This window comes from Cololabis saira, chromosome 6 (assembly GCF_033807715.1).
Source record: "Cololabis saira isolate AMF1-May2022 chromosome 6, fColSai1.1, whole genome shotgun sequence".
NCBI lineage: Eukaryota > Metazoa > Chordata > Actinopteri > Beloniformes > Belonidae > Cololabis > Cololabis saira.
The window spans coordinates 19,104,842-19,120,000 of NC_084592.1; the positions used below are offsets into that span (position 1 = coordinate 19,104,842).

Sequence of the window (15,159 nt, forward strand, 5' to 3'; positions counted from 1 at the left end):
TCTGTTGGATGATGATCACTGTAGCTTCTTAACAGTCACTAACTGTAAGCGTGTGTGTGGAGAAGCTGCTTGTGTTCTGTCCACGGTGAAGCTGCGACCCAGAGCAGCTGACAGCATAGAAGCAATCACAGCAAAGCTTTTTTCTTTTCTTTTTTTTAAAGGAATACTTCTTTAAACGCTGATCTACCACACATGTATGCAGTCTCCAAGTGTGCGAGAGGGTGGGTGTAATAGGAGCTACTGTGGGTTGGGAGCTGTCCGTGTCCATTTGGCAGTAATACCGTCTGTCATGCAGGCTCTGGTGGGCTGGGTTTTTTTCCCACAATCCTTTTTGAGTTCAAGATGGGGCCTAAACTAAATTCCCAAATCGGAAAAAGTTGGAACAGTATGAAAAATGTGGTGGGGGAAAAAAGGGGCCAGCTTCACAACCTGCCTCAGTAAAGCTCTTACCCCATTGCAGTGTTGCTGTTCCTTCTCAAAGAAATGTTGATAGTGAGAACATGCAGTGAAGCGTTTCAGATGTCACATAAAACTCCCTACCATTACAGAACCTAGCTTTCATTCCAGATGATCCTTATTATTTTTGAACTAATTTCTTTAAAAAAAATCTGCAGTGCTAATTATTTTAACAACAATAAACGTTTCCACCCTTCCAGATGGAGGTGCTTCCAGACGCCTTCGAGACCAGTCTTTTTTTTTCTGGGCACATTAAAGTTTAATGTGGCAATTTAAAATATACTTTGATTTCTAAAGTAAATCATTTGCCTTTGTTTGTATCAGTCAGTCGTGAATGAATAGTTGACGTCTGGGCAGAGGTGTCAAAAGTGTTCACATTCATTACTCAGGTAGAAGTATAGATACTAGAGTTTAAAAATACTCCTGTAGAAGTTGAAGTATCAACTCAAGTTTTTTACTCAAGTAAAAGTATAAAAGTACTGGTGTCAAAACTACTTAAAGTATAAAAGTAAAAGTAATGTAAGGGGGACAAAAGCCATTAGGAACAAAAGCCATTGAAAATGAATGCAAATGTATTAAAGAACCATATATGTGTACTATTGAGCATTAACATGTATTTCAGAGAGCAGAAGATATGATGACTAGTTGCCTATAAGTATTGTAATGGTGCAAAAAGTCAAACTTCAGAGGCATGTTATCATTTATCCTAACCTTTATTGGAATGTACATCCAAGTTTAGTTGCAGGAATCTGAGGGAACGGATGTAAGAACAAAACTGGACGAGAACATCTGAAACAACCACAACCAAATTCACTCTATCCGGATGGAGCAATTTAACTGGATAGTTTTTTTTTAAAGGCCGAAATGAAATAGAGTAACGAGGCTGTTTTTAAAATGTAAGGAGTAAAAAGTACAGATAATTGCGTGAAAATGTAAGGAGTAAAAGTAAAAAGTCGTCTGAAAAATAATTACTCCAGTGAAGTATAGATAACCAAAATTTCTACTTAAGTAAAGTAACAAAGTATTTGTACTTCGTTACTTGACACCTCTGCACCTGGGGCATCAACTATAAAATGTAAGTAAATACGGGTATCCCGTTTAGATTAGTTTCACTCGTCTTCAAACTGGACGTCGTCCGCCTGTCCTTGCTCCTTAAGGGTCGGATGGATTTTGGTTACAATCCCCTGATATTGCATATCTTATATCATTTAGCTTCTTTAAACTTCATCATCCTCCAAACTGCCTCCACCCCATATCACAAGATGAGCATTGAGCAAACAAAACGCTGAATCTTGGTTTCAAAAATCAATTTCAAATGTAGGAATCTTTTGTTTTTTCTCATTTTCTCCCCCCTCTGATTTGAATTTTCCAAATGCTGTTTCTGATTTAGACTTGGAGAGCAGTGGATAAATAAGAATCCTGACACGAGTTCTGTTGCTTTGTGATCGTATTTCATGTTGTTTTGCTGTTTATTTTCCATCACTTTGCCTCTCGATGCAACTCTCTGAACCATGTTTCCTTCAAACAGACAAGTCTCTCCTGGTCGTCTTTATTCAGTCGCTCATTAGATTTGGTACAGTATACAGTTTTTGTTTCACCTTTGATTTTTAGATTAAAGTAGAGCAAAACTAACAAACCTAATTGTGGATTTGTAATTTCTCACTCATCTCTCCACCCTGTAATAATTGAGTGTTCCTTGTGTAGTGGGTATGTGGTAGTGTTTTTAGAGTCTCGTTGAGTCTAATCTTCATTTCTGTGATGTTGAGAAGTTTTTCTGGTATTAAAAGAAATGGATAAAGCTGATCAGGTTGATTGGAAATTAGAATTACTGTGTTCTTATAAACTCGGTATATGCTACCGGATTATAAAATCTGACGATGTTGAAATGGAGCCGCCCATAAATATTGGCTCCTGTGATAAATCGCCAATGTGGAAGATATTTCCTCTTTTCTCAATTTAACACTCAGGTTTAACTTTGATACTATGCTACATACGTAAAACAAAGTCTTGATTAAATCGTGATGCATCTGCTCAAGTGAAAACATTACCCCATACCTGAATAGTGTGTGCGTTTGTTCTCTCACTAGATTAGCACTGTGAGTACTAGTTTAGAAAGAGATGTTGCAGTTGTGGTGGTGAATCAATCTTGGTTTTTGTCAGCTTGAAAAATGTGCCACACAGAAGATCACAATCAATCACTGCTCATAATCAATAACCTGTCCTGTACGCTGTCACTGTAGTTTAAATCATCTGCCAGCACATTTCATCCCTCATGGAGACATCTCTCTTCTTAACCCTCACACTCGTCTGTTTGTCTCTTAGTGAGTAGAAACAACCCCCTGCTGTTTGGTGATGTGTTGCTTTAGTAAATGCGTTCCTTGTTTCCACTTGTTCCAGAGTGTTTCAGTCATAGATGATTCTAACGCTGCCAGTCCCAGTTCAGACATCTCTGGGTTAGTTGCTGAACCCAATCTGTCTGGGCGCTCACACACTTTAATCTTCTCCTCCAGCGAGGTGAGTGCTCTCCTTGTTGCCCGCTCACAAAAGCTGTGTGGGACGCCTTGATGCCGCTGAAAGGGGACCTTCTCAAGCATGCTCTTTGAGCCTCCCCCTTTCATAGCGCAGATTAAACCGTGAATGGAGAGGGAACAGAAGAGCTGCATGTGTGTGTGCGTGTGTGTGTGTTAAAGGCATTTGTTTTGTGTTACAAGTCTTGTTGCTTAGCTTTCCTTTAGTCAGCGGGGATGATAATTGTGTTGGTTTTTTTTTTTCTGTGCAGTGTTTTGATGCAGACTGCTTTGCTCGCTGTGCAGTTACAGTATGTTTCAACTGCTAACTCAGTCTTCCTTTCGTGCATCACATAATTTCGTTGGTATTTTGCTGTTGCACGCTTGTTTTCTCTGTTCTAGCTTGGGGAATGTGCATCAGCAGAATGCGCACTACATGTCTTGTATTTGTTCGTGGAAGGTTAAACTTTAAGATACATCCGATGGTATTTTATTACTGATCATCAGAGCCGATATACAGTCAAAGCTTCTTGTGGCTTCTAAATATTAAATCATTGACTTTATCTCTGGACTGTGTTTTTATAATGCAATTTATGGAACAATCTGAATAAAGAAAACAAAGAATCCAAATCAAACATTACATTCAAAAGTACAATTAAAGCGTGTATGTTAAGTAAATATAATGAAATATGTTAGTTGAGTTTGATTGACATACCCATAGGCGGCGGTAATTTTATTTTAATTTTATTTTAGTTTTTTTTTATACACTTAGTTGTTGTTTTTTATTATTAGTATTTTTAATTTATGTTATTTGTGAAGTTATTTCTTGGAAAAAGGGGCAGAACAGATAAGATTCTTCTTCATTTTACTCCCTTTTCATTCACAATTTAAGAACATTTGTATCTGTATTGAATTTTTTTTTTAATGAAATAAAGAATAAAATGAAAAATGAAATTCTCTTGACACTAAAGTAATATTCTTAACAAATATTCTGAAGGGAAAACAGTCTGTGCTTAAAGCCACGAGGTGCACAAGCGCTTGAAAGACTGTAACTAAACCGAGTTTATATGCGTAGTTAATTTCCGCTGGAATGTGTGTGTTCTGTTGTAGACTTTAGATGATGAGCCGGTCACGTCAGGGAAAGAGTATCAGTGGCAGAACCGGCCCGTCTGTGAGTGGACCAACCAGCAGGTCTGTCACTGGCTGATGGGCATGAACATGGACCAGTACACGCCGGAATTCACGGCGAAGGGCGTCGACGGCCAGCAGCTCCTGCACCTGGACAGCGACAAGCTGAAGGTAAAAGGATTGTAAATAATGGTTTGTTGGGACGATGGTGAGATCTAAGATGACTCTCACTACAGAGAAGTCTGTTGGACCCTGTGAGCCTGTTACTGCCACCTTGTGGACAGAGCTTTTTTTCTTCCCCCCACAAGTGTTTGTAATTTTTCAGCTCAACACGGGAAATGAAGGTGTTACCAGGATACAGCAGAGGTGTCAAAAGTATTCACATTCATTACTCAGGTAGAAGTATAGATACTAGAGTTTAAAAATACTCCTGTAGAAGTTGAAGTATCAACTCAAGTTTTTTACTCAAGTAAAAGTATAAAAGTACTGGTTTCAAAACTACTTAAAGTATAAAAGTAAAAGTAATGTAAGGGGGAAAAAAGCCATTAAGGACAAAAGCCATTGAAAATGAATTCATCTTAGTATAATGCAAATATATTAAAGAACCATATATGTGTACTATTGAGCATTAACATGTGTTTCAGAGAGCAGAAGATATGATGACTAGTTGCCTATAAGTATTGTAATGGTGCAAAAAGTCAAACTTCAGAGGCATGTTATCATTTATCCTAACCTTTATTGGAATGAACATCCAAGTTTAGTTGCAGGAATCTGAGGGAACGGATGTAAGAACAAAACTGGACAAGAACATCTGAAACAACCACAACCAAATTCACTCTATCCGAATGGAGCAATTTAACTGGATAGTTTTTTTTAAAGGCTGAAATGAAATAGAGTAACGAGGCTGTTTTTAAAATGTAAGGAGTAAAAAGTACAGATAATTGCGTGAAAATGTAAGGAGTAAAAGTAAAAAGTCGTCTGAAAAATAATTACTCCAGTGAAGTATAGATAACCAAAATTTCTACTTAAGTAAGGTAACAAAGTATTTGTACTTTGTTACTTGACACCTCTGGGATACAGAGAACTTTTTTTTACAGAGCCATGGTTGGCTGGAACTCTATACCAGTTCATATTTGAATGAAATGAATGAATGAATGAATGAAAAAAAATGTATTGGTCACCACCAAGCATGAACACTTAGGTCACGACCAAAGGGGCAGGGCTGAAGCCTATTCCTCATGTAGGTAGCAAAGATTGGTTTAAGATTCAGTTGAAACAATATCTTTTAAAATTTAATGAATTATGATTTGACATTTGGAAAGAAATAGAATGAAGTTTGAATGGAATTACAGGTAGTGTAAACCCTATCACAATAAAGGTGAAAAGTGGTCAAGAATTTTAAGATAAGGTAATTTCAGGCAGGTATTGTTTATGAAGGTGTTTTATTTGATTTCATTTCTATGCATTTATGTCTGATAATGGTGGTGATTTAGTTCCTCTGTGTTATTTGTGACTAAGGGAGTTGTGTCTACTATTGTTGTTTGTCATGTATAATGTATGTCTGTTATGTATTAAGTGTTAATTTATGTGTTGTGTGTATGTTGGACCCCAGGAAGAATAGCTAATGCTGTTGCTAATGCTAATGGGGATCCTAAATAAAACAAACCAAAATAACCCTGCATGACATAAACAATCATTAGCATTTGCTTGATTTGTTTATTTCTTTGATTTGGGAAATCATTTCCTTTTCCTTTTTTTCAGGCTCTTGGAGTGTTGAGTCAAAGCGACCGTTCAACAGTCAAGAAGAAGCTGAAGGACATGCGGAAGGCCCAGGAGAAGCTGGAGAAACAGCGAGAGAAGAAGGAGAAGGAAGGCAGACGCAGCGGGAGACTGTCGACCACCACCGACTCCACCTGCTGAGGTGGCGCTTCTGTACTCGAATAAAGGCATCCCACAACATTCTCCACCACGCAGGACTCTGAAAAACATTCTCACTTTCTTCCGGCGACCCCAGCTCCGTGATCATGTCAGGAGGCTGCAGGTCTGCTGGGATGTTTGTCCGTGCAGCTTCTGCTCACGGTGTCCACACTTCCTCCCACATCCATGAATGATGCCCGTCTCTGTCGGGGGGCTGGAATCCGGCCCGCTGGAATCTGGGAGCGACTCCAGCCCCCGGCGCCCCCTCAACACCACGAGGGGGGCAGAGCCCATGTCACGCTGCTCGTCGTCAACCACCGCAGAACGATTGTGCCAGGAATGTCCTCGTGCTGACTGACGTGTTAGTTGTAAATCATTTTCTCAAAGTCACAAAAAAAAAAAAATCATTCACTTCAGCTCAAACTGTTTTAACTGAAAGATTGAAAATAACAAAGTTGAATATGTGACCAAAATGATAACATTTCTACCACTAAAATGCTTAAAGCTACAATTATACGTCTTTAGTCAAATATAATGTAGTTCTTGCTGATCGTGCACATTTACCCCTGGAAGTCAAATGTATACTGCTTTTTCTTTCTTTTTAAAAAAAAAAAGCGTTTTATATGTTTGCTGAAATGATCTGCCTGATTCGTTGTTCCGCGCTTTGCAGGATGGTATTGTACAGTTCAGACAAAAGCACTACGTCTTTTAATCTTAAATGGGTGACAAGGTTTTAAATGTATAAATGAGTTTTATACATGTGCCTGTTAACTGCATCTGTTTTTTTTTTTTTTACTTATACCATCTTTCATTTTATACTATCTTAATTTTCTACTAAGTAGAATAGCTCCAATGTTGATTTTTACTTTTATTCTTCTGAAAAGCAGATCAGGTTAGGGACCAGACGAATGCTGCTGCGCCGTGTCTGACTCGGGCTGCGTGTTTCCGAGACGGTACCGCGATGCTCAGCTCGCGCACCTCACCGTCTCGGCGGACGCCACGCCGAGCCCATGACAGGACTAACGCCGTGTATGAATGAGGTTGAACAATGAAATTCCACAACCGGATAAAAGTGCTTTGTTTCTTTATCAAGTGACTCCATGTTCTGTCCAGAATACAACATGTTGAACTATGAGAAAAACTTTTCTGAATCCTCGAAGTCAGAAAATTCTTACTACATCCAGGATCAATAAACCAGTTTTCACTTTGTGACTTCTGCCTCCTCCTCTTCATTCCTTCAAAAAAGCGTTTAAAGAACACCAGCCTTTTAAGAATGAACACGATAATTTATTCTCACATTTGCACCAACGAGGCATCCTCTCTGATGAATACTGCAACACTTGATCTTTTAATCCCCTTTGATGACAGTTTGACCAAAGGCAACGTTGAAGTCTGATCTCCAACACAATCTCATACCGCGACACACTTTCCAGCATCATTTTTGTTTCCCTCTTCCACTTGTATAGAGCTTTTAAACAAAATGATACCTAAAATACCACTTGCTAAACATGATCCACGCCAGAGAGATGCTCATTGTGAAACACAGAAATCCTCAACTGAAGATTTTTTACCTGGTTATAATACAAACACAGAACCCCGTATACTGTTACGTTCAGTCGCAGGCGACAAGATTCTCTCAAGAAACGTTATTCAAAAGGTGCAGAATATTATTTGCAAATAAAAAGCAGAAAATGTAACAGAAATGTCAGCCTACTATTTTCTATCAGCCGTAATGGATTCTAGTTATCCGCTTGCCTCGTGTAACATGCAGGGAAAATAAGTGCAAAACCGCCTTTTACAAACAACAAATCCAAACTTCTTTGATCACAGTTCTTGTAACTATTATCCTTGAACTAAATCAAACATTTTAACCAAAAACAAATATCTTACTGGCTTCAGATGTAAAAGCAACTAATTCACATTTTTCTTCTTTGCCCCTAAAGAAGCAAAGCCTTTTTCTCTCTTAGGAGAAAATGCACACTAGGAGTGTATGAAAAGCAAAACTAAAAAGCAGCTGCAAACTAAAAGCTCTGAACACCTTGAGGTCTCAACATCAGTTCATGCATCCAAACTTACAAAAGTACCTGATCGCTGGTGCAAAAGTTATCAAACTACGAGAACTGAGCTGCATTCTGAAGCTTGTTCTGAAAGCGTCGAAGAATTATTTTTAACTTTCTCTTATTATTGATGATTTTTTCTGGGGCTCTTTCAAAAAGAAGGTTTTTTTTTTTTACCTGTACAAACAAATCTATATAATACCAATACAGATACAGTCGATGCTACGAGAACATTTGTCATTTTGGCTTTAGAAACTACGAAACGTCGTCATGTCCTTCGGCTCTTTACTGGGGACGCACCAGTCATCGGCCTCGTGGATGGTCTTGTAATGTTTCCAGACAGATTTGTTGTACACGGGAAGCCTCTCGATGGACTCTGTGGACAGCGCCTGAAATCACAGGAGATAAACGACTGAAGCATCTCTCCGTCTCCTGGAGGGAGAAACACCAACACTGCTGCCGTGAAACTGGAGTTTACCCGGATGTAGATGACGGCGTCGGTCCCGTAACCCTCCAGCGAGTAGAGTTTCAGGTCCCCCTGGAAGTACCGGGCGTAGAGTCGAGAGATGGGCAGGCCGTACCCGTAACCGGCCTGGGAGAATATAAATATATATGAGCATATATGACATATATGACCATTCTAGCCTCCAGTAGCAGCCACAGCTGCAGTTCCTCTACCGACCACTGGAGGCTCCAAAAACAAGTCCATCTCCACTGACCTCTATGTTCAAATGTTTGACATTATGGCAGAAATAAAGATATTTACAACCTGGTTAAAATATCCTTTCACATCCACGACAACTATACAACATAAGACTGAATCTAATCAGATCGGTCAGCAGATCTCTGGCAGAGAGGCGATTCTGTCTCAACATGAATCAGGTTAGTGATCAGTGGAGTGAACTGACACGATGCAGGTACACTGAAAAAAATACATCTAAACGCATGTAAATATAACATATTTAAATCTGTGATATTAACAATTAAAAATGAAGTTTGTTGCTTTACATGAATACATCTAGTTTTGAACTTAATCTGCATTTGTTCAAAAAACAAGACATTGTGCATTTTTTCCTTAACAAGCAGCAAGCAATGATCTTGTTGTATTTACCTTTCCTTTAACAATTTTAATCTATTGGGCAGATTGACCAACGTTTAGATCAAACATGCTTTGTTTGTTTTATGTAGAACACAACAGTAAAATATATCTTGCTTGATCTACTTAAAAAAAATTAAGGCATTTTCACATGAGATTTTTATGTAGATCAAGAAAGACTAGTCTTTGTATAAACTACTTAATTTTTAGTATGTACAAAATTCATTTTGAAGTAAAGTCAACTTAAATTTTGCAAGTAAAGTCAACTTAAGGCTGATTTATGGTTCTGCGTAAAATCGACGGCGTAGGTTACGCGGCGACGCGCAGAGTTCGGTGCGTGTCGCCGCGTACCCTACGCCGAAGGGTCTGCGTTGGTGTAACGCGGAACCATAAATCAGCCTTTAATCTTTGTTTTTTTTTCCCTTTTTTTTCTTTTTTTCCTTTTTTTCTCTTCACTTTTTTTCCTTTTTTTTCTTTTTATAGAACTTAACTTAATTTTGATAAAGTAAACTTAACACAATTAAGTTGACTGTACTTGCAAAATGTATTATTTACATACATAAAATTAAGTAGTTTATACAAAGACTAGTCTTTCTTGATCTACATAATAATCTCATGCAAAAAGTTGACTTGTTTTTTTAAGTAGATCAAGCACAATATTTGTATCAGTGTATCAGCTCGGAAAGCTGGTGAGAACAACCCCCTCGTTTTGACATGGTTCTGTTTTCTAATACGACCATTATTTCAGTTATTGCCTCTCAAAGTTAAAACTTCTGAATTATAAGTCTGTTTTTGTTGTTGTTTTGATTCATTGATGATGTGACCGAGGTAGAAGAACCAGAGAACTCTGCAGGACAGAGGAGCGACTGTCAACAATGAGCCAAACACAATGGCGCCAGCTGAATCGTACGTGTCGCTCCAGAAGTTTCCAAATTCATTGAAATGATCCAGAAGTATTTAAGTGGCAGCTTTAAACTCAACCGGTCAAAGTGCTTCCTTAACCTCTCTCCTAACTCACTTTTTTGTGGCTTTGTCTAATTCCTTCAGTAAAGACACTTTCACTGTGACTCAGATACGTCATCTTTTCCTAAGTCCATACAAATTTTAAATGAAAATACAGTAATAAAGTCATATTTGTGTCCATTTAACTGGACCCAAACGTCTTATTTCACGTAATCTGCACCCTTTAGACCAACTAGAACGCAGATGGGTTTCATTTTGAAATAAAAAGCAAGATTTTGAAGGAAGTACAAGTCTTTCACTCTTCATTTTCATGCACACTGACCAGAGGAGCAGCGCGTGCGACGTCCATGCTGGGTCGAGGAGCCGTGGAGTACGTGTACGTGAACAGCCTGTCGATCTTGCGCAGCGGCACGCCGCCTCCACGATCACTGACCTGACCAGGAGCACATAAACACAATCTTATCCTGGATCAACTTCGCTGATGGAGATTCAGTCCGAGATGCAGCGCAGGCTCAACCTTGACTGTGAGGTCTTCGGTCCCCAGAGCAACTTGTGCGTGGATGGTCGGATACTCCATGGAGTCTCCGTACAACTCCATGGTAGCGCGCATGGCGTTCTGCAACAGATGGTGCAAAATGTTAAATAAAAAGACCGCGTTGCAGGAATGGTGAGATTAGATAAAAACATGCAGAGAGGAGATGCTTGAAAAGTTTAATCCCACCTTAAATAGTTCAAACACCATGTGGTACAAGTGAGATGGAACGTAGACCATAGTGACAGGTTTCTCAGGTTCTTTGGCTTGTTAAGAACAAAAAAGAAAAATCAATCATAGTTTGGGTTTGATTTGGGACATTTATAGTTTTTTTTTTTTTTTATTATGAAGCATCTCAAATATCTTCAAACCTAGAAAATAAAGACATGGGACACTTAAAGAGAGATCAGAGATCACTAGTATCCAGCTTTAACCAGCTTTGCCTTCATTAACTAAATTTATTTTATTATTTTTGTGACTTTTGAACTACAGAAGATGAAGAATGCATTTCACTTCCAATTTTTCTTTAAAGCAATTTAAAGTGATTTTTGTGAAGTCTTTAGTCCTCAGAGTCAATCACCTGTTTGTAATATCTTCTGTACCACTCAACTGTCCAGTCCAAGTGTTTATTTATTTATTTATTTTTTGTTTTACAAATGCATACATACATAAAATGTATATAATAACTTGTGAAATTAAGATGATGACAAAACTTTAAAATACTGTGGGTTCATACTATCTGCAAAGAGATAAATACCAAAGTAAATTATAGAATTACTGCTAATTTGTTATTTTTATTTGTTTTTCCATACCGGATTGACCTTTTCTGTTGTTTTTTTGTTTGGTTTTGCACAAGAAAAGTAAGTGTGTAAAATCAAAATAAAATTACCGTTAAATTCCTCCAGAAACAGGTCGGGAGAGTTCATGTAATAACGGTCACAGAGGTTTCTTGCATTTTCGTAGGCATCTGCAATGAAATGCCTTGGTTTATTACATTTCAGTGGATAACATCAGAATAAATAAATTAAAATATTCCTACCTCTGACGACGTCGCTGACGCTACAGTGTGGATCAATACCGCCGATTTGTTTGGGGTGTGCAGGATTCACTTTGACCTTCCCACCAAACAGAAGAGCTGGAAGACGAGTGTGAAAAGTTGATGGCAGAAAAGGACACTAACTATTACGTCTCATTAAAGCATCGGAGAAGAAATGAATCAGTCGAGGTGTGAGTTTAAAGCTCTGAGACGCCCGCTCCGACCCGACGGCTCCTTCACACAGAAACGGTAACAGAAGTTACACGAGCGTCACTACGTCCATGATCATCAATGATACATTTGTTCCAGACAAACAAATGAGTAAATGTATATTTGTAGGAGCAAAAAATTATAAATTGAGTCTGTTTATGCAGAAGTGTAATAACCTTCTCAGTTTGAGACACGTTCACCAGCATTACAACACTTTAGAATAGAATAGAAACTTTATCTGTCATTGTATTACATACAGTGTATCAACACAACAAAATTTAAGGTGCTACTCCGATCAGTGCTTTAAAATAAAATACAATAAAATAAATAAAACTACTAATAATTTATATACACAATTAATTATATTTTCATTTGAACTCAAACACTGATGAACGTCTTTCCCAAAGACGTTTCAGGACTGAAAAGGAAAAATCAGGAACTGAACTTCTGATTAAAAAGCTGAGACACTGAATTATGGAATCTTGTTTCCTTCATAACTTTACTTCATAATAGTAGTTTTATTGGGAAAAAAAAACAAATTCACTGCGCAGCATGTTTGCACACTGGCACAATTAATATCGGTCCAAAGGAACCCATGAGTGCCGTTCACGTGATAACTGTATTTCTGTGCTCTCCTGCATCTCACACTAGAAGAAGCCGTGCAGTCGCTTCCCACCCGGGAGTGGATCAGAGTTCATCTCTGAAAGTGTCAAACTTGTGGCCCTGTTGATCCCTGCTCTAAAGTAGCAGATATGTTGCAAGGCAGGGAACATTATGAAAACAAGTCTGGTAAAAAAAACAAAAAAAAAAAAACTTGTCCTCTGCGTCCCAACAAGTAACGCTCACTGATAAAACTCTAGAAAATCCACAAGTGACGACATAAATGGAAGAAAACGAGCTCACTGTGCTGGTTGAGCAGCATCCTGATGGATATCCTGCTCATGTAGAAGCGATCCAGAAAATACTGAACGTTCTGGCTGACGACCGGGTCCGTGCCGTACGTCTCCTTGTACTCCACCACCCCCTGAGCCATGGTGGGAATCACATCGTTGTGGCGATTTCTGACCTTTATCACGGCATCTGTGAAGCTAATCAAAGTCAAGACGATTAGAGAAAGATGCGAAAACAAATGTGGAAACAAGAGATATGTCCACCATTGAAACATTAGCAGGACTTACTCAAATGTTACTTTTTCATTGTCTGTATTTTTCTCTTTAAACTCCAGAATCTCCTCAAAACTCTGCATGTACCTGGATGATGGGGGGGTAATAAAGCAATATTAATGACTTCAAATGTCAAATGGTGGGTAGTTTAAGAGAGAAGTGAGAAAAAGCAGCAGCTGCGTACCAGCTCTGGACCAGACGGACCGACGGAGTTCTCAGTAAGTTGTCTGGCAACAAGTTGATCTCCTTCATAATGTTTGCCAACCTCACGGGCAACTCCTGTCTGAGGAAGGCGAAGGACGTTTTCTCACATCTATTTTCTGAACCTGCAAGATAAAATACACTCTTTTATACATATAATATTTATAATAACTTGATCTTCAAACTGCTTCACTCTATCGGGGGAAAAAAAAACCCAAACACAAATGTGTGCAGCAAAGACTTCACAGAGATGAGCCAGCTCCTCAGATCTAAACTCCTCCTGCATCTAAAAGATGAGGAACAGTCATCCCAGGGCTTTAATGTGCACAATAAGGAAACAAAAACCTTCACACCTTCCCTCAAGCGATTAAAGTTTCACAAAGGCCAGGTGGGTAAACAACCCAATGTGGTCTCAGCTAACTTATATATGTGAATGACACCAGAAGAGGTCAAAAAGAGTCTCCTGGTCAGATAAAACCATGGATGCCTTTTGAAAAAGAGATAAAACAGCTTAAGAAATTTAAAGGAAATCTTTTATAGTCATTTAATTTAACCTCAAGGATTATCGTGACCTTAATAGTTCAGAATGCATATCTTCAATGTCCAACAACCACCAAGGATAAATCATGTATCAAAATCAAAAGCTCATCTGAATCCATATCTCCAGGTTAATTGCAAATACCGGTATATGAGGATAAAATGTGACCATATAACCCATTGAAGTCATAGGCAAATCATTGACCTTGATCTGCAACAGTTTTAAAGCAATAGTAGTAGTTTTTGATATTTTAAAAACCTTCCCACTGGGAAAATTACACATTTGATTTTGTCTTGATCAGTGGCATTTAAATAGTGCAACTATTTGCATTTTACTCAAGAATCTTTTCGGCCTTTGACAGTATAAATTACAATCTCCATCTATGCAATTGGTGAAACAATTAAATCCCTCATCAGTTCTTTTTCACTGCTAATTTGTTCTTGAAACCAACTTTTAAAGACTTGCAGCTGTCACCAACACATTCCCATCATATATTTGTCTGTCTGTGTAAGTCTTTAGGACAATAATTCTACAATAGTACCATACAGGAATTTTTTTTTTCTAATTTCTGACTCTTTTAATATAGCATTCTCACTTTGAATAAATAATGAAACCCTAAAATAAGAATACATGCACCAGATTCCTGTCATTGATACATCAAAATGACAAAGACTCTTCGAGTAGCCCCTTGTGGCTTCAACCACTGTTGCCAACTGAACAGCAGCAAAGAATAAGGGTAAAAAACCTGACCCTCTGGGTTTCAACACAAACCAGAAAATGACTGGTTGCTTGTAAGAACTTTGCGTTACTCTCCTGTCTCAAAACAGCAAACAATGTCCTCAAAGACCCAACGTACCCAGGATGCTCTCTGTTTGAGCTGTCGCCCTCAGGCAGGAAATATATGACAACTCCAGCAAGGACAAACCAACTAAAAAGCAGTTTTTATTCCAGGGTGATGACTGCCATGACTGCCAATGAAGAGATGTGTTCAGCATTAAATTACTTGAAATATGAGGAATGCAATAGATGGAAATCAGGAATGTCTGGGCTTTTTTCCCCTTTATTAGTAACTCTGTAATTTGTATTGTTTTATGATTTATTTTAGATCTTTCAGGAACAATTAGATTATGTATTTTTTGTATTTATTTTCCATTTAAATTACAATAAACAATAGAGATGCACAGATCAGGATTTTGAGGCCCGATCACCGATAACCGATCACCAAAATCAGTATCTGCCGATTCCGATGTTGCAGGTCACCGATCACAGCGGGAAATCCATACATTCGTCAATAGTGTTGTCTCATGTACACGACACTGACATTGCATTATTAGGTATAAATATTAGGAGAAGAG

The 15,159-nt window shown here is 38.4% G+C and overlaps 2 protein-coding genes across 5 annotated transcripts in view; one reads left to right on the forward strand and one right to left on the reverse strand.

The window, feature by feature from the left end:
- Positions 1 to 7,073, forward strand: part of ppp1r9ala (protein phosphatase 1 regulatory subunit 9A-like A) — a 38,493-nt gene extending 31,420 nt beyond the window's left edge. For 2 of the 4 annotated variants that reach the window (XM_061723515.1, XM_061723517.1), the window contains 4 exons: positions 1,985 to 2,029; positions 2,854 to 2,970; positions 4,074 to 4,262; positions 5,853 to 7,073. In XM_061723515.1, the coding sequence (XP_061579499.1) occupies positions 1,985 to 2,029; positions 2,854 to 2,970; positions 4,074 to 4,262; positions 5,853 to 6,011 (510 nt within the window). In that variant the 3' untranslated portion in view covers positions 6,012 to 7,073. The remainder of the gene's footprint in view (positions 1 to 1,984; positions 2,030 to 2,853; positions 2,971 to 4,073; positions 4,263 to 5,852) is intronic. The other 2 variants (XM_061723516.1, XM_061723518.1) reach the window with 2 other exon arrangements.
- Positions 7,074 to 7,075: 2 nt separating this feature from the next.
- Positions 7,076 to 15,159, reverse strand: part of pdk1 (pyruvate dehydrogenase kinase, isozyme 1) — a 10,061-nt gene continuing 1,977 nt past the window's right edge. Inside the window, exons 2-11 of the mRNA XM_061723520.1 lie at positions 13,250 to 13,391; positions 13,081 to 13,152; positions 12,806 to 12,990; positions 11,696 to 11,791; positions 11,546 to 11,623; positions 10,846 to 10,922; positions 10,642 to 10,740; positions 10,447 to 10,557; positions 8,544 to 8,657; positions 7,076 to 8,454 (exon numbers count right to left, since the gene is read on the reverse strand). Of these exons, the coding sequence (XP_061579504.1) occupies positions 8,314 to 8,454; positions 8,544 to 8,657; positions 10,447 to 10,557; positions 10,642 to 10,740; positions 10,846 to 10,922; positions 11,546 to 11,623; positions 11,696 to 11,791; positions 12,806 to 12,990; positions 13,081 to 13,152; positions 13,250 to 13,391 (1,115 nt within the window). The 3' untranslated portion in view covers positions 7,076 to 8,313. The remainder of the gene's footprint in view (positions 8,455 to 8,543; positions 8,658 to 10,446; positions 10,558 to 10,641; positions 10,741 to 10,845; positions 10,923 to 11,545; positions 11,624 to 11,695; positions 11,792 to 12,805; positions 12,991 to 13,080; positions 13,153 to 13,249; positions 13,392 to 15,159) is intronic.